Source organism: Osmerus eperlanus, chromosome 12, assembly GCF_963692335.1.
Source record: "Osmerus eperlanus chromosome 12, fOsmEpe2.1, whole genome shotgun sequence".
Taxonomy (NCBI): domain Eukaryota; kingdom Metazoa; phylum Chordata; class Actinopteri; order Osmeriformes; family Osmeridae; genus Osmerus; species Osmerus eperlanus.
In genome coordinates, this window is record NC_085029.1 from 9,709,444 (window position 1) to 9,736,413 (window position 26,970).

A 26,970-nucleotide genomic window follows, 5' to 3' on the forward strand; every position below is an offset into this window, starting at 1 on the left:
AATTTGTAAATGTGGAGAAGATGTAAGATGACATAACATGGCGCTCGTCAGTGGTTAGCTGTGTAATGATGTGAGGAAGTCTACTCTGGTAACTAACTCTATACCGGTCCTGACACTACCTCAAGCCTGGTGGTGAAGGCCTCTCTTTGGGGCTGCTCTGACATGATACAGCCCCCTGCACACCCCCCTCCCCACCCCTGTCTTTTGGTGCAGTGTGATTTCATAATGTGATGCTGTATAGCTGTCTCCAAGATTCACCAATGCTTTATTTGCATGACAATAACATTTTGCTGTTGCTATAGAAGTCATACATTTAGCTCTGTCTCTCTCTCCCTCTGTTTTTCTCTCCTTCTCTGTCTTCCCGTTCTCTCTGTCTGTTTACCTCTCTCTCTCTCTCTCTCTCTCTGTCTGTTTCTCTTTGTCTCTCTCTGTCTTTTCTCTCTCTGCCTCACTCTCTCTTTCTCTCATTCTCTCTCTGTAATATCTCTTCCTCTCTCCACCCTCCCTCTCTCCCTCTCTCCACCCTCTCTCTCCCCTCTCTCCAAGTGACTACATCATTAAGGAGAAGACAGTACTGCTGCAGAAGAAAGACAACGAGGGCTTTGGCTTTGTGCTCCGAGGAGCCAAAGGTGAGTACGCTCTCCTCCAAAATTCACCCTTAACTCCTCCATCTTTCTCACCCCTCTCTCTGTCTCTACTCCTGCCTGTCCCTCTCCCTCCCTCCCTCCCCCCCCACCCTCTCTCCCACCCCCCTGGCCCGTTTTTCGTATTCTCCCCTTCGTCTCACCCGCCCTCTCGTCCCGGCTGCGCGCAGCTCAGACGCCTATAGAGGAGTTCACCCCCACGCCGGCGTTCCCCGCGTTGCAGTACCTGGAGTCTGTGGACGAGGGCGGCGTAGGATGGAGGGCAGGCCTGAGGATGGGGGATTTCCTCATCGAGGTACGGCCCTCTCCGGGGGATTGCAGTGTTTCGATCCTTTTAAATGGTTTTAGCATCTATGGTGTGTTCCTACAGTGCACTCCTGCACTCAAAGGGCTAGCAGTGATTAGGTTGGTCCCAGAAGGAATCAGATCTGAAACTTGAGGGGTGGGAGATAACTTGGTTGATAAACTGAGTATTGACTTGAGTCAATGCTTGGCATTGCAGTAGCTGATAAGCTCTCACGGTTGAGCTCCAGTTGTTTTTCACTCCCTAGGAATGTGTGTGTCTGTGTGTCTGTGGGCCTTGATAGAAATATGTAGCTCTTGCACAGTGTCCAGGCTACTTAGTATGAAACAGGAATAGTTTTGTGTCACATAAGGAATTAGTTGTGTGTGTGTGTCTCAGCTGAACAGCTGTGCTTTCCTCTCCTAGGTGAATGGCCAGAACGTGGTGAAGGTTGGCCACAGGCAGGTGGTCAACATGATCAGACAGGGGGGCAACAGCCTCATGGTCAAGGTGGTCATGGTTGCCCGCAACCCTGAGATGGAGGACACGGCTAGGAAGAAAGGTCAGATCCATTTAACCCGGTTGTGGAACTACTTATGTCCTACTTAGTTTGAAATGTTGGGAAATGCCATGTTTGTTCTAGTGTAGTTAACTACTGAATGTTGTTTTTCTTGTAACATAGTGATAAATGGTAAGTGTGTGTGTGTGTGTTTTTTTTGGCAGCCCCCCAGCAAGCTAAGAGGCTGACCCCCCCTGCCATCGCCCTGCGCTCCAAATCGATGACTTCAGAGCTGGAAGACATGGGTAAGCCTGCAGCGGAGAGGGGGATTAAAAAGACAGAGAGAGAGAGAGAGAGAGAGAGAGAGAGTGTAAAAGTGAGAGAAAATGAATTTGTGCACTCCAAGGTTCTGAACGGTTGCATACAAAGAAAAGGGAATTTCAATCGTTCATAAAATATGTATCGAGTTGATGTAGAGAGCCAGGTCATTATCTACAGTAGTATTGGTGGGATTTAATAGCTTAATTACTGACAGATGAATGAGTTGGCCTGTGTCATGGACGGCCCTTCTCCAGTGTCTATAGATCCCCCAAACCTCCGACAGTCCAGCGAGGCAATGAAAATGGTCCCATACTGAGCATTGTTACCAAGCCGGTTTGTGTGGTTTTGTGTATTGAGCAACAATGTCAACTGCCTCTTCTCTCTGTTCTGCTATCCCGTCGGACCCCCCACCAGTGGAGAAAGGTGCGACAGGCTTTTCCTTCTGTGATGTCATTGCCATTGTTGTCGTCCTCACCACCACCACCACCACCGCCGCCCTCCTCATCACCCTCATCATCACCCCTGTCTACATTACTGTTGTCAAAGTACGCCCAGTATCTCATTATCATGGACTGGCTTTCGTGCAGATGGCTAGAGTTGTGGAAAACAACCTTTTTTTTCTTTCTTTCTTTGTTTTCTCTCCCTCAAATGATGTATGCTCCAGCGGCCTCTCCATGGAAGAAGAAAGCAGGTGAATATCTCTCTTATCACATCCTGTCGTCAGCCCTCCAGCCCTAATTAAGAATCGCTCTCTGGTTTGATCCGTCAAATAATTCCATCTGCTTTACAGAGTACGAGACATCGCAGGTGCCAGATAAGAAGAGGACAGTCTATCAGATGGCGCTGAGTAAGACTCCCCCCCCCCCCCCCCCCGCTCCCACTCAGTCGGCCCCTCAGCTCCCCTCCTCCACCCCAGTCTGCTGCTACATAAAGAGGATGTTTGAACTGGTCGAAAATAAAACAGTGCTCCATCCATTTGGCGTACTTTTCGCCGCCCCGGGTAATGGACTCTCTCTTTCTCTCTCCCCCCTCTCTCCGTCTACCACTCTCTCCCCCCTCCCGCCGTCCCCTCCAGATAAACTAGATGAGATCCTGGCAGCTGCTCAGCAGACAATCAGCACCTCTGATGGCCAGGGCCAGCGGGGTCACGGGGCCAAGAAAGACCGGAGCAAGAGCATCGTCCCTAACGAGGTGCCGCACCTCCCCCAGGACACCCCTCCATCTCATCCCTCTATCACATCTCCCCCCCCCGTCGCACCTTTCCATCACACCCCTTTATCACATCGCTCATCCCGCCGGTACGATATCCCTCCGTTGCGTCACGCTCTGCCTCCGCGAGGCACTGTGCCTTCTGTTTGACCTCCCATACCAGAACACGTCATCTTGCTCCAGCAAACTGGTTCACTTTCACATCTGAGAAGAGATTGTTCATTTGCCGGAGTCGTTCATCTTTATACGGACCATTCCTTGACTCTGATCACCAAAATACTGTTTGAACTATGCCCTTCTTATACTTGATCTTCTGCTGTAAATCTGTATGCGCTATTTGTATGTCAAATAAAGCTTCAAAATCTTCTAAATGAATCCAAATATAAAATGTAATGTAAATCTTCTCCCCTCCTCTCTCTGTGTTGTGTTGCTGTCTGGACCTGAAGCCCGCCTTCGACCAGTCGGCAGCCGGCATGATGGCGCCCGGTCCAGGGTTCGGTTATAACCACGCCCAGTTTCCGCCCGGCCATGGAACTCAGCACGGAGTGATGCTGCGGCAGAAATCAATCGGTACGGCTAACCTGGCTGATGCCACGTCCAGGAACAGTTGTAACAGTGAAAAGTAGCGTTCACATCTCTGTGTCTTGTTTGTTTGAGTGATGTCTGCTGCCTAATGCACCGGTTGATGTGAGGCAGGATGAATAATGAACCAAGTCAACAACACTGTCTGTTTGTGCTCAGGTGTGACAGAAGAGGAGAGGCAGTATCTTCACACGCCTGCTGTGAAACTGGCCCGGAGCCTGTCTGTCCCAGGACCCGAGGAAATCCCGCCTCCACCTAACACCTCCGCCCCGGAGCCGCCCCTGTCTGCCGGCCCCCACTCTGGCCGGAGAGGGGAGCCGGCCATGCCCCTACCCCCGACCTCCCAAGCCCACTACCAGCACCACTCCCAGGCCTGGGACAGAGGAGCCCCTGGGGGTACGAACCAGAATGTCATGGCCCCCACCCTCCGCAGGGGAGCCCCCGGCGCACACGCCTCGGAGCCTGAGGTGCCGAGGAGGGGCGGGGGCAAAATGGGGGGGTTGAGGAGGGGCTACAGCAGCGCCACTCCGCCCACGAGCGCCGCGCCCAAAACGCAGGCCCCGCAGGCGCCGCATCACCCCCAGGCGGCGGCCAGGGAGCGGGGAGGAGGGGGCGGGGGCGGGGGAGGGGGCGGGGGCGGGGGAGGTGGAGGAGGGGGCGGGCACGGTGGAGGGGCCAGGCGAGGCGGGAAGGGCGCCCTGATGAAGCAGTCCAAGGTGGAGGACGCGCAGAGGCACCACCGCGGCGGCCAGGGCGCCAAGGGCGCCACGTCCAAGGAGAAGAGCTCCATCCCCATTCCCACCATCATCGTCAAGGCCCCCTCCACCAGTAGCAGCGGCCGCAGCAGCCAGGGCAGCAGCATGGAGGCGGAGCCCCCGCCCGACCCCGACGACCCCGCCTCCCCCCCAGCCTCCCCGGACATCCCGGCCCCCGGGCAGCCCCTGCCCCTGGTCCCCACGCAGCCCCAGCCCCCTCCTGGCTCCGCCCCCCTGCCCCCATCCTCCACCAGCCCGTCCCTCCCCAGCCAGCACGACCTGGAGAGCCTGGACTTCACCACGCAGCTGGGGGCGGCGTTCGTGGGCGCGGCCCGGAGGGACCGGGAGAGGCTGAGGGACATGAGGCGGAAGAGCGCCTCGTTCTTCCTGTCCTCCGAGGACGACGTCCAGGGAGAGGGGGGAGGCGAGGGAGGAGGCGGGGCGAGGACGCCCGTCTCCCTGGCGCATGGCTCCCAGATGGACGTCCCCGCCCCCCGCCTGCGCCCCTCCAAGTCCATCGACGAGGGCATGTTTTCCGCGGACAACTACGTCAACTACGCCAGCAGCATGCCGCCGGCCTTCGGCCTGCCCGAGTACTCCTCCCCCATCCTGGGCCAGGACGGCCAGCCCAGGTCGGCGCCCTCCAACTATGGCCAGCCGGCCACCACCTTCATCCACCCGCTGACGGGGAAGGTTCTGGACCCGTCCTCGCCCCTGGGCCTGGCGCTGGCGGCCCGCGAGAGGGCCCTCAAGGACGACCGGCGCACCCGCCGCGAGGAGCGCCATTTCGGCCGGCAGATGTCGAGCGTGGGCTCGTTCAGCACCCCCGTCCAGACCCCGGCCCCCTCGCTGTTCCCCACCCCGACGCAGTCCGCCTACAACTCCCCCGTCTCCCTCCATCTCACCTCCCCCACCGCCACCCCCCTGCCCCCCTCCCTGAGCCGCCCGCAATCGCCACGGATACTGCGCCTGGGAGGAGGTGGGGGGCCCGGGGGCGGGGCCGAGAGGTTGGAGAGGGATAAGGAGGGCGGGGCCAGGGAGGGTCTCCGAGTTCGCTTTTCGGAGGACCGAACCAATCAGTACCAGTCCCAGTTTTACCAACAGATACCCAGGGAGAGAGAGGTGTACGAGAGCAGAGCGCCCGCTCAGCCTACGGGCCCTGCCCCTCAGCCCACCCCTCGCAGACCCTCCTTCCTGCAGATGGAGAGCAGCCCCAATGCCAACTATGTCCCCCAGTACACCCTCCCCGGAGCCCCGGCCCACGCCCACGAGCCCAGAGGAGAGGCAGGGGTGGCAGGGGGGGCAGGGGGGGCAGGGGGGCTGGGCCTCATGGTCCTGCCTCCCCCGGCCCCCTCCATAGACCAGGATGACGAGTTTGTCTTTGTGGACCCTTTGCCCCCTCCGATACAGTTTGCCAACGGCGGTTCAGAGAGGGGCCAGAGGGACCTCCAGAGGTACCCGCAGCAGCACCCACACCCGGCCCAACACTCCTCCTCAGTCCCACCCCCGGCTCCGCCCCTCCCCGCCATGAAAGGGACCACGGCCGGGGGCGTCCCCTCCAATGCGCCCCTGCCCTCCCCCCAGGCCGGCGACTCGGCCGCCTCCAGCCTCACCTCCTACGACAGCGAGGTGGCCAACCTCACCCAGTCTGCCCTCTCACCCTCCCTCCCCTCACCCCAGATATTCCCCCCGTCCTCCTCCACCTCCTCCAGCACCATCCAGCCTGCCCCCTCGCTCCACAGACCCCAGCCCATGTCCCACGCCCACCCCTACTTCAACCCCGGTAACCCTGTCATGCCCCTGGCCCAGGACCGGGGCGCCGCCACCCTCACCACCACCATGACCTACGCAACCACCACAATGACCGCCACGGTCGCCGCGACAACCACCACCGCCGCCGCCGCGGCTTCGGACTACAGCGTACCCTCGGCAACCGTGAAGGCGGGCATGGGCGCGGGCGGCATGGCCGGAGACTATCACCACCAACCTCAACCTCACCCTCACCACCCTCACCCTCACCACCCCCACCCTCACCACCCTCACCATCCTCACCCTCACCACCACCACCACCACCCCTCCATGATGGAGACTGGAGACTGGCAGGACGCCGTGGTGGATTCTGGGATCGAGGAGCTGGACAGCCACTGCAGCAGCGCCCACCCCCTGGACATCCTGGGCGGAGCGAGGGGAGGAGGAGGAGGAGGAGGAGGAGGAGGAGGAGGAGGAGGAGGAGGAGGAGGAGGAGGAGGAGGAGGAGGAGAGGGAGAGAGAGAGAGAGGCGTGGAGCACGTGGATCCCTACGTGAGCTATACGGGCGGGCAGACGTTCGAGGTGCACCACAACGCCAAGTCGGCCGGCCCCGCGTACCCAAAGACTCCCCCGCACAAGGAGAGCGCGGGAGGCGCGAGGGAGGGGGCCACGGCGGCGGTCCTCCGCAGGCAGAGCAGCACCAACCCCCCCTCCCTCCACCACCCGCACAGGCCGCCCCCCCAGGAGGGCGAGCCCCGGACGGAGGCGGGCGGAGCGGCAGAGGAGAAGAAACGCAAGCCGAGCCGATCCAGAATGGAGGAGGGCTTCGGCTCCACCCTGGCCGCCTGCCTGGAGAGGCCGCAGGCCGCGGCCTGGGGGGAGGCGGCGGAGGCGGAGAGGGGCGGGGGGGTCGCCAGGGCCGGGGCCGGGGTGTCGCTGGAGGGGCGCAGGGGCCCCTCACCCCTCGCCGGCGTGAAGGCCAGCATCATCAATGAACTGAGCTCCAAGCTGCAGCAGATGGGCAACAAGAGCCTAGAGGAGTGGAGCAACAGTCCCAGGTTGCCCAGCACACAGAGGTAAGACCGCTGCTTCTAGATGCTTCTAGATGTGTTCTTTTACATGTCAGTCCTTTTTGCAGACTCATTCGTCCAAAGCAACGTGCAAAGAGTACACCTGGTTTATAGCTTTTATCTGTTCTTCTCAGTTGTAACCGTGTGGAACTGTGGAAACACTTCCCATCCTCTCTGCATGAGAACAGCTGGACGTGTTTGTTTTTTGTCGTCTGTTTCAGATTCTCTGCGGATTTCTCCGACGTGTTCCAGAGCCCCCCGACGACCCGCTCCACCTCGCCCCTGCCCACCTCCTCCCCCCAGCACCGCCAGCAGATCTTCCCCCCCAACCTCACCGCCACCCCCTCCGTCTCCCCGTCCTCCCAGCCCCCGCTCCAGCCCACCTGGACGCGCTCGCCCTCCCCCCAGATGCCCACCTCCCCCATCCACTCCCACCCGCCGACCTCGCCCACCTACTCCCCGTACCCGACCTCGCCCAAGCACCGCTCCAAGTACCGCACCAAGACGTTCGACTTCAACCCCAGCCCGGAGATGCGCTCGTCCGTCACGCGGCGCCGCGCCCCCAGCCCCCTCATCTACTCCAGCGAACACGCCGCACCGGCCCCCCCGCGGCCCTCCTCCCTCCCCATCCTCCCCAGCACCCCCATCTACAGCAACCCGTTCGACTTCCCGGGCCCCCTCACTCCCCCCTCCCCGGGACACCCGCTGGGAGACACCTACAACCCCTCCGCCCCTCCCCTCTTCAACCCGTCGGCCGCGGCCGCCCCGCTCAACCCCCTGCTGGGCGCCCGTTCCCTCTCGCCCACCCAGTTCCTGTCCGGAGCCACCTCCCCCTCCATGCACCTGCCCCCCACCCCACCCTGCCTCAGCTACCCCCACCTCACCCCCCCGCCGCCGGCCAAGCCCTTCACCGTCAAGCCCCTGTCCTACTGGACCAAGTACGATGTGGCCGACTGGCTGGCCTACCTGAACCTGGGCGAGCACAGGGAGCGTTTCCTGGACAACGAGATTGACGGCTCCCACCTGCCCTCCCTCACCAAGGATGACTTCCTGGACCTGGGGGTGACGCGTGTGGGCCACCGCATGAACATCGAGAGAGCACTGAAGAAGCTGACGGACAGGTGAGGGAGGAGCGGAGCGGGGGGGCAGACTCCTCCCCCAAGGCAGCAGGTCCGGCTGGATGGGGGGCGGGGCCGAGGAAGAGTGGATATGTGAGAAGGAAAGGACGGATGGAGAAGGAAAGACGGGTGTAGCTTTCCTTCGTTGCGCGCCAGCTGGGTCCATCCCCCTTCCCTTGGTAGAGTTTAGTCGCTAGATGTGATCTGATAAGTTACTCCTTCTCTTTCTTTGCCATCTCGATCTTTAGCGTTCCATCTTCAACCTCATCCTTCTCTCTTTCTTGCTCTCTCTCCCTCTTTCTCTCTCCTCTCTGTCTCCTCTTTCTCCCTCTTTCACTTTCTTTCCCTCCCCCCTCTCCCCCCCCTCTCTCTCTCTCCCCTCTCTATCTCTCTCTCTCTCTCCCCTCTCTCCCCTCTCACTCTCCCCTCTCTCTCTCTCTCTCTCTCTCTCCTCTCTCTCTCTCTCTCCCCTCTCTCTCTCTCTCGCTCTCTATTTCTCCCTCTGTGTCTTCTCAACCATCTTCCCACTTACAGCAGTCTTTCTCATTTTCTTTCCTCTCTCTTCTTATTGGATGTGCTCCCTCCCTCTTTCTCCAGGCTCCCCTCTCCCCCGCTTGTCTCTAGCCCCTCCCCTGAGGCCCAGACTGACAGAGTGAGGGATGAGGTGACTCAAAGCTGAGAGAATGATAAGATAAGAAGAGATATAAAGAAGACGAGTGCGTGGACACAAGCCGTTTGTTTGTGGGATGAAGGATCATGATGGACAATCAAGCTGTCAGAGATTCAGTTTGTGTGATGGACAATTACTTAGATTTTTTTTTTACCAATGGTTGCACGTGTTGGTCAAAAGAGGGTACAAAAATGTAAGACTTGCGGTCTTATCTTATAGGGTTCAATTATCACACAGTACAACTACTGATGAAAAGGCTTTTAATTAACACAAACTGATACGTGCTCGCAAGCTATTCATCCATGCACACGTGCACACACACACACTAACACGCGCACACACACATTTGACTGGACATTCTCACTCCATCTGCTGCTTGGCAGCACCAGGGAAAACTTGAAGGCAGAATTGTGAGTTTGAGAAGCTGCTGAAGCTCCTGTCCCAGGAAACAGGTCCTCTAGCGCCGCTGCTTCACAGCTAACCGTCAGGGCCCTGTGCGTAGAACCTCCCATCAGATCAGAAGCTGTGGGAGACTATTAGCCCATGGTGGGGTTACAGTCCTATAGACAGCTAGTCAGAGGAAGGCCCTTCATTAAAAAGTTCATGGTAAATAATTACAAAGTAAAGATGTTGATAAAAGTGTTTTGATACCTATAGTGTTATTTGCCCTAATCTCCCTAGTGATTTGCCAACAAGCTTTCTATGTCTTTTGCAAGAACAACAACACGTGCAGTGTACAGTAAAACCTACGTGTAAAAAAAACGGGACTCATAACGATTATTGTTCATTTGTTTTGTACCGAGTGCTGATTGCAATCATTCATTTGCAACGGGTCAGGGTAACGACATCAAGTCATTTAAATTGTGTTTGTAGGGACAATTTACGAATAATTCAAAAGTGTTGTGAATTGACATTTTACTATTATCAAGTCCACTGAGAGGGGCGAGGGAGAGCAGAGAACAGGTTTGCTATCATATCATGTTACAATGCAGATCGACTTTTCAAATGCGTTGTTGATGTTTACGAGCAAAGCACTGTCCAAGGCCATGGGGGCCCTCTTTGATGACATCACAGTCCATTGACTATTTTCTCACACAGGTGCAGCGATTGAAAAGGGCTTATACCGCTTGTCTGTCTGTGTGTCTGACTCCCCAGCCCATTCCCTTTGTGAGTGTGTGGTTGTGTGTCGGTGTGTCCGCTGGCCTTGTTACATATATCAAATCCCTATACCTCTCTTTCTCACTTTCTCTCTTTAATGCCTTCTCTAGAACTCAAAGACAGATTTCTAACATTCAAACATCTTGTATCTCGAGATGTATGTTTCGCAACACTTGACAATCCTTACATTGCCCTTTTTCATGCTCTCTCCTCCAAACCTCTGATCAGAGAGAGAAAACACACACACAGAGACATGTACACACAAATACAGGCTTTGTAACACGTCTAGCTACCTTCAGTGAACTGTACTGTATGGGGACGGCTAAACTCTCTCGACTTCTACACGCATCCTTTATAGGTTTATGTAACGATGATGACGAGGATTGTGATAATAATAACAAAACATAGTATGATTTAACACAGATTATTATATTAAAGATTAAGTATTTAAACATTTCTAAAAATGACTGAATCTCCGTCTTCCAAATAGTGTGAAAATTATTTGAAGCTATCTGTTTGTGTTTTTTGGTTGGGTTCTGGTTTCAGGTTAATGCTTTCTCTACTCCTCGCCTGTCTTCACAGGTGAGCCCAGAGGAACTCACCCCGTTCACAAGCGTTCCTGGGTAGACGTGCACTTTTCAATTTCCTAATCTCATGCCGAGACGCCCTTAATGTTGGGTTCACCACACGCTCAAGAAACTGCATATAGGAATGAATGTGCGGTTGTGTAGAAAGCATTACTGTCTCTATGATTTAAAAGAATATTTTAGGACTAGTAAAATATATACAGTATAATGAATATGATATATACAGTATGAGAACTTGTATGCAGCAGAGATAAGAGGTATTTATGAAGTTTTGTTTTAAATAACAATACGATATACAGATAAAATATGATAGAGATATAAATAAGGTGTCAAAATAAATGCTGAATAAATAAAAGTGTGGCCATGTCTTTCTTTTTTCATTTAAAAATACTTTCATCCTAATTGTTTTCATCAAATTTCTCAGTAGGATCTCATCCAGCCTGGTGTGTTCAGATGGAGTGGTTGGCCCCCTAGGGCTCTACAACAGATTGTCTACATGTACAGGATTATTCTAGACAAGCAAGATGAGGGCCTTTGATATGTTCAAACTTCTGTATCAATATGCTCTGAATTATGTTTGAGAGCTCACTCTAATAAAAGACAGGACGGCTTTGATCCGTGTGTGTGTGTGTGTGTGTGTGTGTGTGTGTGTGTGTGTGTGTGTGTGTGTGTGTGTGTGTGTGTGTGTGTGTGTGTGTGTGTGTGTTGTGAGTCAAAACACAGAGAAATTATAGGAATCGAGTCCAGTCATTTCTGGACTCCCTGACTGGTTTTAGATGCAGTGGATTTTCATTGGTTGGTTTTAAAAGCAGTGGATACGTACAGAACTGGTCAAATGGTCAGACCAGATATATAGAGATATATCCAATACTTATAAGGTATATTCTGCACTTCTGAGACTAGAGTTGTGGAAAAATCCACAAGATTTATGTTATTGTTGAAGGGCCCTCACACACACACACACACTAATATGCTCACATGATACGGTGCCACACTGACACTTGGCTGTGACCAGTCGAGGGTTGAAATGAAGTTTACATTCTCCCCTGCCTCCTTTAACGTGTCGACACTATAGTTCATTAGCACCATATTGAGAGAGGGAGGGAAAAAGGGATGAGAAGGAGGGGGTTCCCTCCAGCTGTTTTTGGAAATCTACACTAGGGGTGGAGAGACAGAGAGAAAGAGAGAGGGAGAGAGAGAGAGAGACAGAGAGAGAGAGAGAGAGAGAGAGAGAGAGAGAGAGAGAGAGAGAGAGAGAGAAAGAGAGAGAGAGAGAGAGAGAGAGGGGGGGGGGGGAGTATGGGTGGGTAGGAGAAAACAAAATTGTCACTTGACAGTTGGGGGGAACTTGAGTTCAGAAAACAACAAAGGAGAAACACAGGATGGGTGAGAAGTGAAGGAATAACCGCAGAGAACAGGGAGAAGAAAATCGTGGCACGGATGAAAGGATTAAACAGCTCCAGCCACCAGTGAAGAACTCCGGGGTAAGATCCCTGTTTTCAGGCCTTTACCGTCGTTTCAATTGCTTTGCTTGTGTGACTTTCATGCAAATGCTCTGTTTTGTGTCAGTCGTGGTCATGCTGGGTGGTGACTCGTTCCCTCTCTCAGATCATTACGGTGTGTGTAACTTTAAGTGCTGGGGGGGAAACTGGTGTCAGACAGTGAGTGAGGAGTTGGGAGCATGTGTGGTGGGACGAGGTACACAGACAGAGAGGGTAGCCTTAGAGAGAGAGAGAGAGAGAGAGAGAGAGAGAGAGAGAGAGAGAGAGAGAGAGAGAGAGAGAGAGAGAGAGAGAGAGAGAGAGAGAGAGAGAGAGAGAGAGAGAGAGCAAGAGAGAGGGGGGGAGAGTCTGAACGGCCCTTTAAATGTAACAAGTGATCCACTTGAATAGTCACTGCTGATTCAGAAAGAAATGTAAGTGACAGTTAGTCAGAGCATGTTTTGTTCTGTTTTTATTATGAGTGTGTGTTCTCAAGGCTTGTGACTTTGGCTTGAATTTTTGTTATAATAAATAGGTGGTCTGCAACGCTCGGTGTTGTATAACTTTGAGAGGAGAGGCTCATTATTTGACACTTGTCAAATATCTCGCCTTCTCCATCCTGGAACTGACATGGTAACAAGAAGGGGTGACGTTTTACTGTGTCTTTGATTCCGAAGAAGTTGAAATAGTTGTGACATAGATCAAGAAACAATTATAAGATGGCCGCCTTTATCAACACAAGGCTTTTATCTGAAAGAGGGCCAGCTGGGAGAGAGAGAAGCATGAGACTGCTGTTGAGAGAAGTTGCTCTCCTCCGACTAAGTCTTGTGATGAGGTGTGGTTAGCCAGTTTCTCAAAGAAGAAATGATTATCGCTTCAACAGGAAAGTTCCAACGTGTTATAGCCAGACTAAAATAGTCTGAACCCAAATGTGTCTCTCGAAGTGCGATTATGTACAAAACCTTGTTCGACCCCCATCTCAACTATCGCTCGATCATAAGACAAAACGTTATTTTCTTCGGATGATGCAGTGACACCACTTTTACCAGTGTGTGTTCACAGAACCACAGAGCTCCCGCAGCTCTCACTTTCGTCGTCAGGTTTGACACGAACTAGACTGTAGTGAGAGTGAGAGCGGGAGAGACGGTTGCGCTAATAGGCAGAGCGTCAGTAAGAAGGGAAAGATGACCTTTCCCTGCTGTTTATTTTGGGAGCCAAGCAGGAAGAATGCCGGAGTGGGTGTTCTATTCCTGCTGTCAGATTCCGGCCTGTAAATTCCGCTCCCCAGCATGCCACACCCCTCACTCACGCTGGGGATTGATATCTGTAAGCAACGTACAGTATAAATAAACGTGCCTTCTAAACTGGTTGGCAGCCGAGTCAACTCCCTCACGCTGTGTTGTGCGGTTGCTAGGTTCATTCAGTTTTATTGCCGTCCAATCAGCTGGATCACTTTTCACCATGCAATGGATATTTGCTCTCTATTTGAATATGGTATGCATTTAAATATTGTATTTGATATGAAAATGGTATTTATCGTCGCCATTGGCTTCATCAGTCATTGCATTATCTGCAATGTGAACACCACTGTCACAGACACAGGGGTATGTTGCATCTCCTTGCCATGCTTTAGTCGTGTATAAGGTCTTGGTCATAGACACCAGACTACATGATGACTGTATGTTCCTCTCTTCTTCAAAGACATCTAAATAATGGCAACCCTGCCCAAAGAGCCCCCTGAGGATGTGAAGAAGCAGAGCTTCTGGATGGTGAGAACGTCTGAGACATGAACACGCACACACGGACAGTAGAACACTGCCAGTTCCTCACATGGAACATCTCACTTGGTGCGCTTGTGACCTCCCTGAGAAAAGACATTTTGTAACCACACCTTGTTCCTTCTCCTCACCCTCCTCTTCCTCCTCCTCCTCTGGACTCTTGTTCCTCCTCTTCCTCCACCTCCTCTTGCTCCTCCTCTTGCTCCTCCCCTTCCTCCTTTTCCTCCTCCCCCTCATCCTCCTCCTCCCCCTCCTCCTCCCCCTCATCCTCCTCCTCCTCTTCCTCCTCCTCAGCCAGGGAAGTATGAGCGCACTGTGCGCCGCACCGACCAGTCCCACCAGGCGTGTAACGACATCATGTCCTGCTTCCTGGAGAGGGCCAAGGTGGAGAAGCACTACTCCCAGCAGCTCAGCCAGTGGAGCAGCAAGTGGAAGGCCATAGTGGACTCCCGTAAGTCCCCCAGGGCCACAAGGACTACAAAGACTAACTAGAATAATCTGGGATAGCCAGAGACTGAACTAGTATGAACTCCAATATTGATGTCTGTATTTCATTTTCACAAGTAGATATAGATGTATGCATCTTTTAAAGGGTTCACAGTACAACACTGTGAAATTGATACTTTACGTCATGTGCACATGTGAAAGAAAGATCTAGAACTTAGTTCCGTTCCTATCTGGAAGTAAATGATTGAGATTTGGCCCGGTCTCTTCTTTCCATCACCAGGGCCCCTCTACGGCTCTCTGATGAGGGCGTGGCAGTGCTTCTTCTCCTCCGCTGAGCGCCTGGCCGTTCTCCACGCCGCCATCTCCCAGTCGCTCACCGTGGAGGACGGGGACAGGGTGAAGATCTGGCAGAAGGAGACGTTCCCCCGGAAGATGTTCTGTGGGTTCCGCGAGACGTACCAGAACAAGACAGAGTTCTCCCGAGCGCAGAAACCCTGGTCCAAGAGGATGACAAAGGTCTGACCACCTGCTGCACATCACTCTTCATTGCCATTTGTTTTACGTCGTGTTCATTCTGTGTATGAATGTCCGTGTGTGTGTCTGTGTGTGTGCGCGCATGATTCTGTGTGTGTGTCTGCTTGTCTGTCTGTGTGTTTGTCTTTGTGTGTGTGTGTGTATGTTCTTTCCTGACTGTATGCGTGCATAGCTACACAACCTCGCTACACAAGATTAGAGTTGGAGTGGCACATTGCTTAGCTCTCACCAATGTATGTGACACACCCTGCTGAGCTGAGTCAATTATTCCCCGTGGGAGATGTAGCATTCATGTAAGAGCAGATCTGCTCTGAGTTAGGACTTGCGGACTGACTTCATGTTCTCTGGTCTGTGTGTGTGTGTGTGTGTGTGTGTGTGCCAGCTGGAGAAGGCCTGTGGTGCGTACCACAAGGCCTGTCAGAAGGAGCAGACAGCCGTGGACAGAGAGAAACAGGCCAAGGAAAACACAGAGCTGAGCCCGGAGAAACAGAAGAAGATGGAGGAGGCCAGGGAACGTGCCACAGAGGACAAGGAGAAAGTGAGGAGTCTGGAAATGCATCACAGATGAATAACCCGATAAGCATGCAATAAGCGATAGGTTGAACTTAACTTAAGGACAAGCGCATAGCTCCTCATTCAAATCAGGCCATGGTTATTTTAATGCACCAGCCTCAAACCTCAAGCCAGTGCATACATATTTTGCAATGTACACATACCAGAGACGGTGCTGGAACAGGTGTGCCCCCCCCCCCCCTGCCCCACCCCCCCGAGCTGTCCGGATCCCCCTCACCCCTGGGAGTGTGGACTATATTTCATGTTGTGCCCCCTTTTATGGAAAGGTCTCAAAACTGTTATTGTTACTAAGTTTTCTGTTTATCTAACACCAAATCATGTGAGCATATAGGGGCACTCTGCCGGCTCCTGGAGAGCTGATCTGTATATGTTTACGTCCTAAATGGAAACATTAATCTATGGGTGGTCATGCAGGAGACATTACAGTATGTCGGGAGTTCTGGTCATAAACATTCTCTTTATGGACGGTGAACAGGTCCGCGAGCGGTACGAAAAGATGTTGGAGGAAGTCACATCTTACACACCTCGCTACATGGAGGAGATGGAGGCCATTTTTGACCAATCACAGGAGGAGGAGAGGAAGAGGATCAGCTTCCTGAAACAGGCCTTCCTCTCAATCCACAGACACTTAGACATCACCAACAATGACAGGTGACTGGGAACCCGGTATTCTCTCTCTTCTTTTCTCTTTCTCTCTTTCTATTTCTCAATGTCCTTTCCGTTTTTTATTTATCTCTCTTGTATCTCTCTATCCCCTCCCCCCTCTCTGTCTTTCTTTCTCCTTGTCCTTGTCTGCGTTTCCTGGTTGCTCACATGCACAAACTCACCCTTACATTCTCGCTTCCTCCCTCAACATCCCTCCTCTCACTGTTTACACATGTGGGTGGTGATTGGCTGTTTGTATGCATGCTAATGTCCTAATTGACATGTGTCACATGCTACTGAATGTGTCGTGCAACACGGCATGCCACTGTCCCCCACTTGCTCTCTCTGCCAGTGTGAGAGCGGTGCACAGTGAGATGTGCTAAAGCTATCTATTTTGATAGCTGCTAGCAACTAGCTAAACAAATGCGCGTCACATACTCACCCTAGGCAGAAGAGGGTGACAAGCGCGTAATAGAGACCACTGCCACCAAAAAACACCTTAAACAGTGGCGCAGTGGTAACTGATATAGGACAACAAACTGTGCAAATTGACTGTAATTGCATGATTTTTTGATTAGTGGTGGATAGTAGCTAGATTACGGACTACGCCCACCCCTGTGGCCCTGACTCTGTGCTGTTTTCCTTCGGCAGTGTGAAGGCTGTGTATAGCGAGCTGCACCACACCCTCATGTCTATCAGTGAGCAGGATGACCTACGCTGGTGGAAGAACAACCATGGTCCGGGCATGCCCACCGACTGGCCACAGATTGAGGTAAACCACTGGAAAATGTCACCAAACAAAACCACATACCCGACTATCCTATACCCTAACCAAAGACTCTATTGGCAACTTATTTGCAATCAGACATTTATCAACTGCTGCACTGCTGAAGACCTGGTGCCAGACCAGAGTTAGGGGAAGTGGGGTGTTAGTTTAGTGTTTTGTGTTGATAGTTAGTAGAGAGTCTACAAATCCCTTAAAAATAAGTATTAAGGTAAGGAGGGTTAGGGTAAGCAGGGAAAACATGGATGTGCTGTACACCCGGCTGAGGCAACATAACAACACCATGTTGTGGTCTCGGTGTGTGTGGTGTTTGCAGAGGGGTGAAGTGACTGAGCTCTGCCTGCTGTGTGTACCAACAGGAATGGGTCCCGCCTGTCAAAAGACTGAAGAGGAAAAAGAGAGACAAGAAGGGCCAACTGGACCGACCGTAAGTCAGCTATAGTTGGAACCATAGAGTGTATGTGTGTGTGTGCGTGTGTGAGAGAGAAGTTTAATTCTGTTCTTCCCATTGCACAATGCTATTCCATACCCATATTATCATTTCACCCCGTGGTTTTTGGTTCAGTTTTAATGTCTGCCAGTCATCACCTACACACGGTTCGAACCTGTGTTCTTTCCATAACCCTGATGGAAATGAGCACAGACGTCTGAGCAGTGTGAGCTGACCCTCTGTCTCCCCTCCTCCATGCTGGCTCAGGGTGATGATCGGAGGAGTGAAGGTGAGAGCGCTGTATAACTACGTGGGAGAAGAAGGTGACGAGCTGTCGTTCAGAGCAGGTGACCGTGACATTCTGACGTCCAGTTGCATGCAGCTATAAGTATGCATGTCTCAAAACTCAGACGGTATGGTCAGCATCTGTGGTATCCTGTAGGCCCTGCAGAGTACAGTAGGTTTAGCCAGAAGAAAAGCAATCAAACATTAACTGGCTTCACCAGACCTGCGGGGAGACACATTTTACAAGAGTAGCGTACATTATAGCACAGGATAACTTTATATCTCGGGGGGCGGGGGATTGTACTAATACACTAGCAGAAGCATGAAAAAAAGACTGAATTTAATATAGAAATGCTGTGGTGAAGATGGTTCTGTATGCAACACTAACTGGACATGTGGCTGTGTACTGCCTTCTCAAAGGATCCTGACTGACTCGTGTGTTTCTCCTTCTCCCTGCCCAAGGGGAGGTCTTCCTGAAGGTGGAGGAAGAGGATGACCAGGGGTGGTGCAGGGGAGTGATGGATGAAGAGAGGGAGGGCTTCTACCCAGCCAATTATGTTGAGCTTGTGCAGTAATTATGTCATAGTGCCACACCGAACGATTTTCGAGTATAATGTCTTGTATTTCACGAAGTGTGCATGTCTTGGTTGAAACATTCACTGTTGGTGCCTGAACATTTAAATATTGTCGATTGTAGTAAATAACCTTTAATGTCAACATCCCCAAATGTAGTTGTAGTAAATGTGCAATGTAGCTACAACATCACCGATAGTCTTTCTAAATGTTTTAAGAGACAAAGGTTAAATCAAGCCAAAAAGTTTATTAAATTAATATTAATTATGTGACAATCTAACCTTAAGGGGTTTAACTTGTTGGTGAAATGAATTAACTTATGAATGACTTCTACGCGTTGTGCTTTTATGCTTTCTGTGCTAAGGGCTGTGTTTGTGCGTTAGTAGGCGTGTTAAGAGATAACGAGGTTGTCTGTGTCTTTCACTTCTTTAAAATTATTTATTAACTAAGTATCAATAAAAGGTATGCTACCCTGCACCTTGCCAAAGCACTGGTTTACAGTGATTTGTGTATTGATTATACAGTCAACAAAATGTATCCTATGTTTACACATAGGATTGTAGGACATTACATTATTTCAAGTGTATTTGGAAAATAAACATCCGACATTTTGAAAAACTGTATTTTCTTTTAGTTCTTTCTGTAAAACCATACAATGTGAGGGTGGACGCCACGCTACTTTTATTGATAAACAACCGTAAATGTAACCTCTTCCAGTGAACGCATTTTATTAAGGTTACATTAATTGGAGTTTATCCAGAGTAACTGGGGATGCACAGGGGAGACAAAAAAATGCCTACTACAAATGATTTAACTATAGCTCGACCCACTGACGGATCCGTCGGATGAAATAAGTCGAAATGACGTTTAACCTTTTCATGTTCCTGTTAAATTTGCCTGAAAACGCCTAAACAGCATACCCAAAGTAAATTGGAAGCTGTTCTTGAACCATTTGGAGTACATGCATGTAAATGATCTCTTTTGAAAGCTGACACTCTGAAGTTATGCCCCCTGTTGTCAGGACCCCTGTCAGTCCTTCTAGTGTTGAGTAATAGAAGCTTGAACACAAGGAAAGTGAAAATTTCTATTTCCGCCTAGATTTTGTTTTGAAAACAGAGGCCTGAATAGGCCTAGAGGTGGTAGGTATTATCTGGAAGACTAAATTGGACCACAGGTTGAAGCCTTACCCAATTCAAATCAAAAGTCAAACATAATACCACAATATATTCATATTTGACACATGTTTTTATAAGAGTACATCCAGGAATTTTCTAAAAGGGTCTTTTGGAGACTCCAAAATGACCCTTTGTAACCAAGGTCAAGGTCAAATAAAAAGGTATTATTTTTCATAATTGTTATCTCTGGCCCATCTCTGGTACTTAGAAATATCATATATAATAGCTAAATCCCTAATTAGTAATACTGAAACACAAAAACTGAAGCATGAACACATTGGAGTGCTTTATCTGATTCCAAGGATTGGCGCACAAAGAACACTGATTCTGTCAACCATATTGCGCAATCGACTGTTATTTTGAAGGCTCCACAGACGCATACAAATGAGGTATTGGCATTTTCAGCTAGCTGTCAGCTACAAGGCTAACGAGCTAATTTCAGAGCCAGTCGAAGCCAGTTCGAGAAATTTGTTTAGAACGAGTGTGGGGGGGGGGGGGCGGGGGGGGGGCAGGACGCACAGACCTAGTTGGCTTTAGAGGGCTGTCAACGGGGCATGGAAGCTCCTATTGGGTCGAACAAGGTGTCAATCAAAAGGGGAGGGTTCAACGGACATTTTGAGACCTTCATTTTGTAAATACTCCGTTGATAAATCGGAGAAAATAACACTTTTATGTGAACAAGTTGTTTCTTCCGTCGGCTAACTTGCATAATGAAACAAAGGATAATGGCTATTCATGAACGTAAAACATTGTATTTGGACGAATTACTTTACATGGTTAGATACTTTGAACCCTTGGGACTTACGCAGATCAAGTTTTGATGGCATGATTTGCACACCTGGACCTATTTGAACAACTTAGGGTGAGTACAACTTTTTTCTTTGGCATTGTTGAAGGAATGTTCACCGGAAAAAGACGTTGACTTTGCTTGCTATTGCGACTTGATCTTGAATTGGTTTATTTCAATGGAAGCACAAGAATCGTAGCTTTCCAACGATGTATAACATGTGTAGCGTCTAAAAAATATATTTTTTAGAATTTAGTGCGTCGTAACTGAGGAAGGGGGAGGCAGCATTTTTGTCTCGCGGGCGAAACAGGAGCGTAAATGACATCAGAAAAAGTACTTGCTCAGAAAAGAACATAACTAGTCATTTAGATTAAGCAATGTCAAAAGAAAGCTATCACTTAATCAACATGTTACAAGTGCACGTCGACTGAGACTATCCGGTAGAGCAGGTTGTTTAGGATTATCCTCAAAAGAATGACGCAAAAGACACTAACTCAAACAGGAAGTAACTCCATGGCTGTATTGTCAGTATTCTCAAGACTTTGTACAGGTAAGTAGCCTACAAAGTGTACTGTAGACTGAGGAGTTTAAGTATAATTTTTGTTTTAAAATGTATTTAAAACTATATGTTTTGTTTTGTTTCGTATATCTGCAGGCTATCTAGAATACTCCTAATTTATACAAGGAGGCTTATGCGCAGAATAATCAGGTGTTCAAGGTTAACTGCAGGAGAGCCAAATAGCTGAAGCCTGTAAGTCATATTGCGTCTGAGTGTGTGTTTGTGTGTGTGTGCGCGTTGTTGTGTGTGTACTTGGGATATTTAACAGCGTGAACATTTGCCAGTAATACCTGCCATAGTTGTTCATGCCTGAAATTGACTATTTTTGGATATTTTGTACAGATATGAGTGCCTGACACATTGCTGTAATTCTATTGTCTCCTGCTTTTAAAGGTAAGAGGAGCCACCAATGGAATTTGCTTGTAAATGTATCTATGTTCCACCATCAGCCAGTCAGAAAGAAGCCCAAAAACCAAATCCACATGTCTTTAAACGTTCAGGTGAGGTTTCAAATTCTTGCACTTCATAATATTCCTATTTAAATAGCAAAGCATGCAATATACTTGGAATTACCATTTTCAACATACATGTATTTTTGTTATAGAACATGCATAGATTCATTCTATTCTACACTTTAGTTCAGATTTATGCTTCTTTTAAGACATTTGTGTGAGTCCCAGTTGGACCGTGTTCCAGAACACAGTTAGCGAAGAGAGACTGTCTCTCAGTCTGTCAGGGCAGGGACACACCATGTTCACTTCATTTCAAGTACGACAACTTTTTTAAACATAGACGTGATCTTTTCCTCCGCCCTTCACTCAGCCCTCCTGCCTCCTGTCAACAAAGTTCGTCCACGCACCCCGCCCCCCCCTCCCCCTTCAGCGGCCTCCACAGAACTCAAACCCCCCCTAGCCCCCCATCCAGCAACCGGCACAAAGACCGAGAATGGGATAAAAGGCTCAAGCCCCTCCCCCCTGTATGAGAATACTGCCTTTCATCTCAACCCTGGCACACCCCGGCCACAACAGTCCACGCCGACTCGTAGGACAGGTAGGCTTTTATCATGCGGGGCGTGATCTTCATTGTGGGGAAGAGAAAAAAAACTACAAATTAACATGCTAACCCTGAATGAGCTTCCTCTCTCACAGATGCAGCCGTAAAACAAATACAAAATAGAATGACTGCAAGCTAACTCTGTTTAACGACTCTTCTAGCACTTCTACCACCAACCATGAGAGCATCACAGACAAACGCCCAATCACAACCCACTAGCACTGAGCCAATCTTGACGTCTAATTTCCCTGGCTGCGGTCCAAGCAATGACGTCTCAGGGGAAGACCCGTGTGATCCAGAATACACCTACATTATGTCAGAGGGTGGCGAGGAGGACCTGAGGCCGCCGACAACGTCTGGTGATATGTTCATTATGCATTATACTGACACATTCCGAAGATGTTTTTGGACAAATGAATGTACTGTTGCTGGGTAGATTTCTCCACAGTGGTGCTGACCATCGTTTGTTCTTGTTTTTAGGTTCCTCTACACCTCCGCCGCTCCCACCTAGACCATGGTTCTTAAATTTGATCCCAGATTACATGGTTGTGTTACCTTCCACTGCTCCATCCCCCTCCTCCTCTTCCTCCTCTTCCTCCTCTAGTAAACCACCACTGGCTCCTCAGCAAGACCTGGGTAAAGGTGCATTCCTGCTCTTTCTCTGCCTTTGTCTCTCTGTCACGCTGTCACGCTATCTCTCTCTGTCTCTCTCTGTGACTGTCTCTCTTTCTCTCTGCGCATGTCATCTACCTATTACTGTGCACAGTTCATGTCAAGTACCATGACAGCCTTTCTGGGATTGGATTGTTTTAACGTTTACATCTTTTTCTTTTCAACTCATGTGATCAGTAGATACAGGACCACTTCTGGGGAATCCCAATGTGATCCTTATCAGTTTGGGAAGACTGCTCTCAGAGGAAAACGGTTGGGAAATCATTTGTTTCGTTGATCCGAAATACTGTATCTTCAATCATTGATGCAGTATCATGAATATTGGGCCGGTCTAACTTGCTGCCCTGTGTTGTATGTATGTCCAATGACAGTGCTCACTCTCCAGGGAGAGCCCACCTCCTGCTCTCAGTGTGGATCTGTGCTGGAGTCCTGCTATGACAATGTGGTACAGTGACGAACTTGAACATCAGATGCTCTAAATACCCAAACTGTTTGATGAACTGATTGAAGTCACCAGTCACAGCACCGATGCCCTCCCCACCTGTGAAAACGTCCCTGGGTGATGATCTCATGGTTTGTCTCCTCTACAGGTGGAGAGGTGTTATTACTGTCAGTCATGGGAGCCAGCGTCACCCCCTTCCCTCTCTGACTCCCTCCCGCTTCCGCCTCCGCCTCTCCTTCCCCCAAACGGCTGCAAGGACAGCCTCTTCCTCCTGTCCCCTGACGACAGGACCGTGTCGCCTGACGATGCCCTGCTCATCTTCTGCATAGACATCTCTGGCTCCATGAGCATGACCTGCCAGGTACTGTCTGTAACCGGCCCCTTTCCCTTACCGGGACAGTTCTCAAAGTTTGCCATGTTTCACATCTATGCAACATGGATTTTTCCTCCTTCCTCTTCTTGATCTGCAAGGTGTTTGAAGGACACCATGTCGTCTACAAGTCAAGACTTCAGGTAAGTTGCGTTTGGATTGGAGGAAACCCTTATAGACTCCTGAAGCCTACATGGTGTCAATTTACCACAGATTGACCCTAGTGTCCTCCGTTGTAACTCACAATGATTTCTCCAAACCAGTGTGTTCAGGAAGCGGTGATGCAGAGTGTTCAGAAACTGAGTTGGGCTCGACCTCACACGCGTGTGGGACTCATCACCTTCAACAACCAGGTACTGTTGTCACTTAACACATTCCCTTTTCACGTTCATGTTAGGTTTACGGATGCAATATGAAGCGTGATGTTTGTGGTACTTCACATTCACTCACGCACTCACACATGCACCTGCAGACACACGCACACACACGTATATGAATCACACGCAGTTTTGAACTTGTTGTGTTGCCAGGTGACTCTGCATGGATATGAGAAGATCAGCTCACGTTTTCTGTGGGGAGCTGAGCTGGTGGACAGCGAGTATCTAAAGGAGGCTGCCTTCAGCTTTCCCAGCCCACCTCCCCTCTCCAGGACCAGGGACGACCTACAGAGAGAGGTCCTGGGGTGAGGAACACTGGAGAAGATGGAATTGCATTGATAATAATAATTTAACTGTTCACAGTGGGGTTTAGAGAAGGGCTGCAAGGGAAAATCTGGATCCTTCCAAAAATGTTCTCCCCGTAGAGCAAAACAATGGTTCATACTGTATGTTATGATTTAATTTCCGGTTCACTCGAAACCTTCTCATAAAACGCCTCTCTTTTGTATTACAAGATTGGTAGAGAGTGGAGCCACAGCTCTTGGCCCTGCTGCTGTCCTGGCCATTGCAATGGCTTCTCGACATCCAGGTTCAAAGGTAAATCTGTAACTCCAGAACTCATTATCATCTGATATCATTCTGATATTCTTCAAAAGAGATCATCTACTGTGGATGACAGTGTTTTTGTGTTTCTCCCAGGTTATAATCTGTACTGACGGGAAAGCCAACACAGGGCTGGGTAATCTTGAAGTGGAAGACAGCGATGCCCGCGCTCTTCTGTCCTCCATCATCTTCTACCAAGACCTGGGAGAGTATGCGGCCTGCCAGGGGTTTGTACAACAACACAACTCAATTTCATTGTTTGTCCTAGAAGAAGAAATAAAGAGTTGATGAAAAATGTGTCAGGATTCCTCGGTTCAAATCCAGCTCAGGCAATTTCTGCCTGACTTCCCGGCTCTCTCTACCCCATGCATTTCCTGTCCATCTCAATCTCTGTCCATTAAAAGGGAAAAAGGCCAAAATACATCTTCAAAAGAATGATCTTGAACGATTTGCCTTTCCCAGGGTGACGGTGTCAGTGTTGTCCATGGAGGGTACAGACTGCAGGCTGGATGAGCTGGGGAGACTGGCAGACCGCACTGGGGGAGACGTGAGAGAGAACTAACACTTCCGGGCGCTGCGAAAACTCACCCACAGCTAGCCGTGTTTCATTATGTTGTCTGTTGTTCGAATCCCTAGGTGGTGATAGCAAGCCCGCATCAACTGCACACTGTGTTTGAGGACATCATCGAGAACAGGGCCATAGCCACTCACTGTAGTGTTGCTTTGCTACTCCCAAAGGCACTGTAAGAATAACATAACGAATACCATTTGCACCACCCGTTTTTTTTACATCAAAGCAGATTGTAAATGGCGGCATGTTACATCTGAAAACAATTATTTGTCCATATGTAAAGAATTAGCTACGGCGAATTCTAGATATGTTTTCCTGTGGGGGTTTCTAGGTTGTTATAGGGGTGAAACTTTTGCAAAGCTGTTGTTTGCAGATTTAGCCTCACAAATTGTGTGCTCATTCTCCAGACGTGTTAAAGGAGAGAAACAAGCAGGACACCGAGGGACCAAAGAAGTTGGGAACGTGGTGTCCGACACAGAAATTACCTTCCAGTTTGGTGCCAGGGATCTCCAGTCAAGAGAACAGAAGGGTGAAACGAGAGAAATTAACAGAAAACTATAGTTCCAGAATTTGAGACCATATTGTTCTTTTGATGATTATCATTTGAATGACTATTAAATGACTGTCTTTGTTTCGGTCTGTGGGCCAATCTCCCTCCCTCCCTCTCTGTCTGTCTGTCTGTTTGTCTCCCTGTTTGTTTCCCTCCCTCCCTGTCTGTCTGTCTGCCTATCTGTCCAGTGTCAGGCCTGGCCCCTGGCAGCTATGTGTCCATCCAACTGCAGGTCAGTTACAGAAAGATGGATGGACAGAGTATGCTCAGAGTTCTGACTGTTGACAGAGAAGTGACTGATGACAGGTGAGAGGACTCACCCCGAACACACATCGTTATCTTGTGTGTGTGTGTGTGTGTGTGGAAGGATGAAGTCATCTACAGAACGTGTAGGTCGATTTCAGTAACTGTCCCTGACAGGGCATATAACACGAAACAATAACCTTTTCTCTCCTTCCTTCCCCCCTCTTAGTGTGACAGTCCTCTCCTCCTTATCCTGTGAAATCATCCAGCTCAACTCGTCCCAGGCTAGCGCTGCCCTGGCTGTGAGGGGCCGCTTCCTGGAGGCCAGGAGAGAGGGGGAGGTGCAGAGGAAACTGTTAGAGAGATCCCTGTGAGTGAGCGGCGTGGGGGAGGGGGGGCGAGGGGGGGGAGCAAGACTGCCAGTGTGTGTGCGGAGGATGAGTGCTAATTAGTGAGCGGGACTGAGAGAAACAGCCACCAGAGTGTGCTCAAGGGGCCTGTGTGTGTGTGTGTATTTGACTATTGTATAATGTTAAGTAGTAAATAATGCATGTTCATATGTTCACTGCAAGTTTACATACAAATTAACATTGAAAGTCTTAAAAACATAGTGGTAGATAAATGGTATAGTAAGTTGTTGTTGAAGTGTACACACTGTTCTGTGGTTGCTTTTGCAGAGAGCATAATCGCAGTGTGGAGGACAGCGAGATTTACAAGGCATGGGTAAAAACCATGGATCCTATAAACAACAGTATACACAACTACACAAGGGTAAGGGTGTGTGTTAAGCCCCATCACAACAGATGCACTGTAGCTACTGTAAACTGTCCTAATTACCATTGCTCTTATTTTCCAGAAACAGTCTGTACTCTCCGACTCACAGGTAATGTTCACCATATACAAACAGATGTTATTCAAATGTTTTCAGTTAAAGGATCTGTGGGGGGAGGGAAGTTAAACTAAATCTAAGATGTCTTCATGAGGGACCTTGAAGAAGACCTGGTTTTCTACTTTTATGTATTGTTTCCTACATTTACATTATTAAGTGTACTGTCAAATCGTAATATATTATGATGTTCTTCCCTTCATCAGACCCTAACAGACCAGGGTGCAGAACTTCTCTTCAGAATGAAGAACACCAACCGAGGGTCCTTGTCGCTGCAGAACTAGCACAAAGCATGAATGGTGGCCACACAAGTTTTCTGTTTGGTTTCTTGTCCGAATGCAGTGAATTATGAGGGATTGGCTTCTACTCACAGGCAATGAAGATGGACATACCAACACTGCACATGTAACCTTAGCTTTAAGTATCAACTGTAAATATTGGACTCTGTACTGTAAATACAACTATTCTTGAAACGGAGACCATTTTGTCACTTGCATGGCAGTTTAA

General features: G+C 49.8%; 3 protein-coding genes across 7 annotated transcripts; all 3 read left to right on the top strand.

Moving 5' to 3' along the window:
* Positions 1–526: 526 nt before the first annotated feature.
* Positions 527–10,461, top strand: LOC134031665 (SH3 and multiple ankyrin repeat domains protein 1-like; the record flags this gene model as incomplete). The annotated part of the gene is made up of 12 exons (XM_062475370.1): positions 527–629; positions 815–939; positions 1,354–1,489; positions 1,651–1,731; positions 2,162–2,170; positions 2,412–2,438; positions 2,538–2,594; positions 2,823–2,938; positions 3,403–3,526; positions 3,698–7,118; positions 7,334–8,233; positions 8,828–10,461. Coding segments are annotated over 12 exons (5,181 nt in total), but the record flags the coding sequence as incomplete, so codon positions are not given.
* A 1,492-nt stretch (positions 10,462–11,953) lies between these two features.
* LOC134031740 (protein kinase C and casein kinase substrate in neurons 2 protein-like) lies at positions 11,954–18,793 on the top strand. Of its 2 annotated transcripts, none has more exons than XM_062475449.1 (10): positions 11,954–12,129; positions 13,828–13,895; positions 14,199–14,355; positions 14,632–14,867; positions 15,268–15,423; positions 15,934–16,109; positions 16,755–16,875; positions 17,247–17,314; positions 17,585–17,664; positions 18,065–18,793. In XM_062475449.1, exons 2-10 carry the CDS (start codon positions 13,839–13,841, stop codon positions 18,175–18,177), a joined length of 1,164 nt encoding a protein of 387 aa, XP_062331433.1. In that variant the 5' UTR covers positions 11,954–12,129; positions 13,828–13,838; the 3' UTR covers positions 18,178–18,793. The 2 variants fall into 2 exon arrangements, with proteins under 2 accessions (XP_062331433.1, XP_062331434.1); XM_062475450.1 differs by lacking the exon at positions 11,954–12,129 and adding an exon at positions 12,427–12,560.
* Positions 18,794–20,481: 1,688 nt separating this feature from the next.
* si:dkey-9k7.3 (circularly permutated Ras protein 1) lies at positions 20,482–26,940 on the top strand. 4 transcript variants are annotated; one of them, XM_062474628.1, is made up of 22 exons: positions 20,482–20,687; positions 20,793–20,888; positions 21,090–21,196; positions 21,519–21,746; positions 21,911–22,108; positions 22,230–22,391; positions 22,599–22,673; positions 22,793–22,866; positions 23,012–23,224; positions 23,335–23,376; positions 23,497–23,586; positions 23,764–23,915; positions 24,126–24,207; positions 24,310–24,440; positions 24,676–24,760; positions 24,850–24,956; positions 25,192–25,313; positions 25,523–25,640; positions 25,807–25,947; positions 26,255–26,348; positions 26,434–26,460; positions 26,670–26,940. In XM_062474628.1, exons 3-22 carry the CDS (start codon positions 21,106–21,108, stop codon positions 26,745–26,747), a joined length of 2,310 nt encoding a protein of 769 aa, XP_062330612.1. In that variant the 5' UTR covers positions 20,482–20,687; positions 20,793–20,888; positions 21,090–21,105; the 3' UTR covers positions 26,748–26,940. The 4 variants fall into 4 exon arrangements, with proteins under 4 accessions (XP_062330612.1, XP_062330613.1, XP_062330615.1 ...); XM_062474629.1 differs by having other exon boundaries at positions 22,602–22,673; XM_062474631.1 differs by having other exon boundaries at positions 22,230–22,385.
* Positions 26,941–26,970: the final 30 nt, after the last annotated feature.

What these genes read in the sequence shown, in the direction of transcription:
- LOC134031740 (XM_062475449.1), top strand. Translation starts at nt 13,839, where the DNA reads ATGGCAACCCTGCCCAAAGAGCCCCCTGAGGATGTGAAGAAGCAGAGC. An exon ending in GAAGGCCATAGTGGACTCCC is followed by an intron (nt 14,356 to 14,631) that starts GTAAGTCCCCCA and finishes TTCCATCACCAG; the next exon opens with GGCCCCTCTACGGCTCTCTG. An exon ending in CCACAGAGGACAAGGAGAAA is followed by an intron (nt 15,424 to 15,933) that starts GTGAGGAGTCTG and finishes GACGGTGAACAG; the next exon opens with GTCCGCGAGCGGTACGAAAA.
- si:dkey-9k7.3 (XM_062474628.1), top strand. Translation starts at nt 21,106, where the DNA reads ATGGAATTTGCTTGTAAATGTATCTATGTTCCACCATCAGCCAGTCAG. An exon ending in CTCGACATCCAGGTTCAAAG is followed by an intron (nt 24,208 to 24,309) that starts GTAAATCTGTAA and finishes TGTTTCTCCCAG; the next exon opens with GTTATAATCTGTACTGACGG. An exon ending in AAACTGTTAGAGAGATCCCT is followed by an intron (nt 25,948 to 26,254) that starts GTGAGTGAGCGG and finishes TTGCTTTTGCAG; the next exon opens with AGAGCATAATCGCAGTGTGG.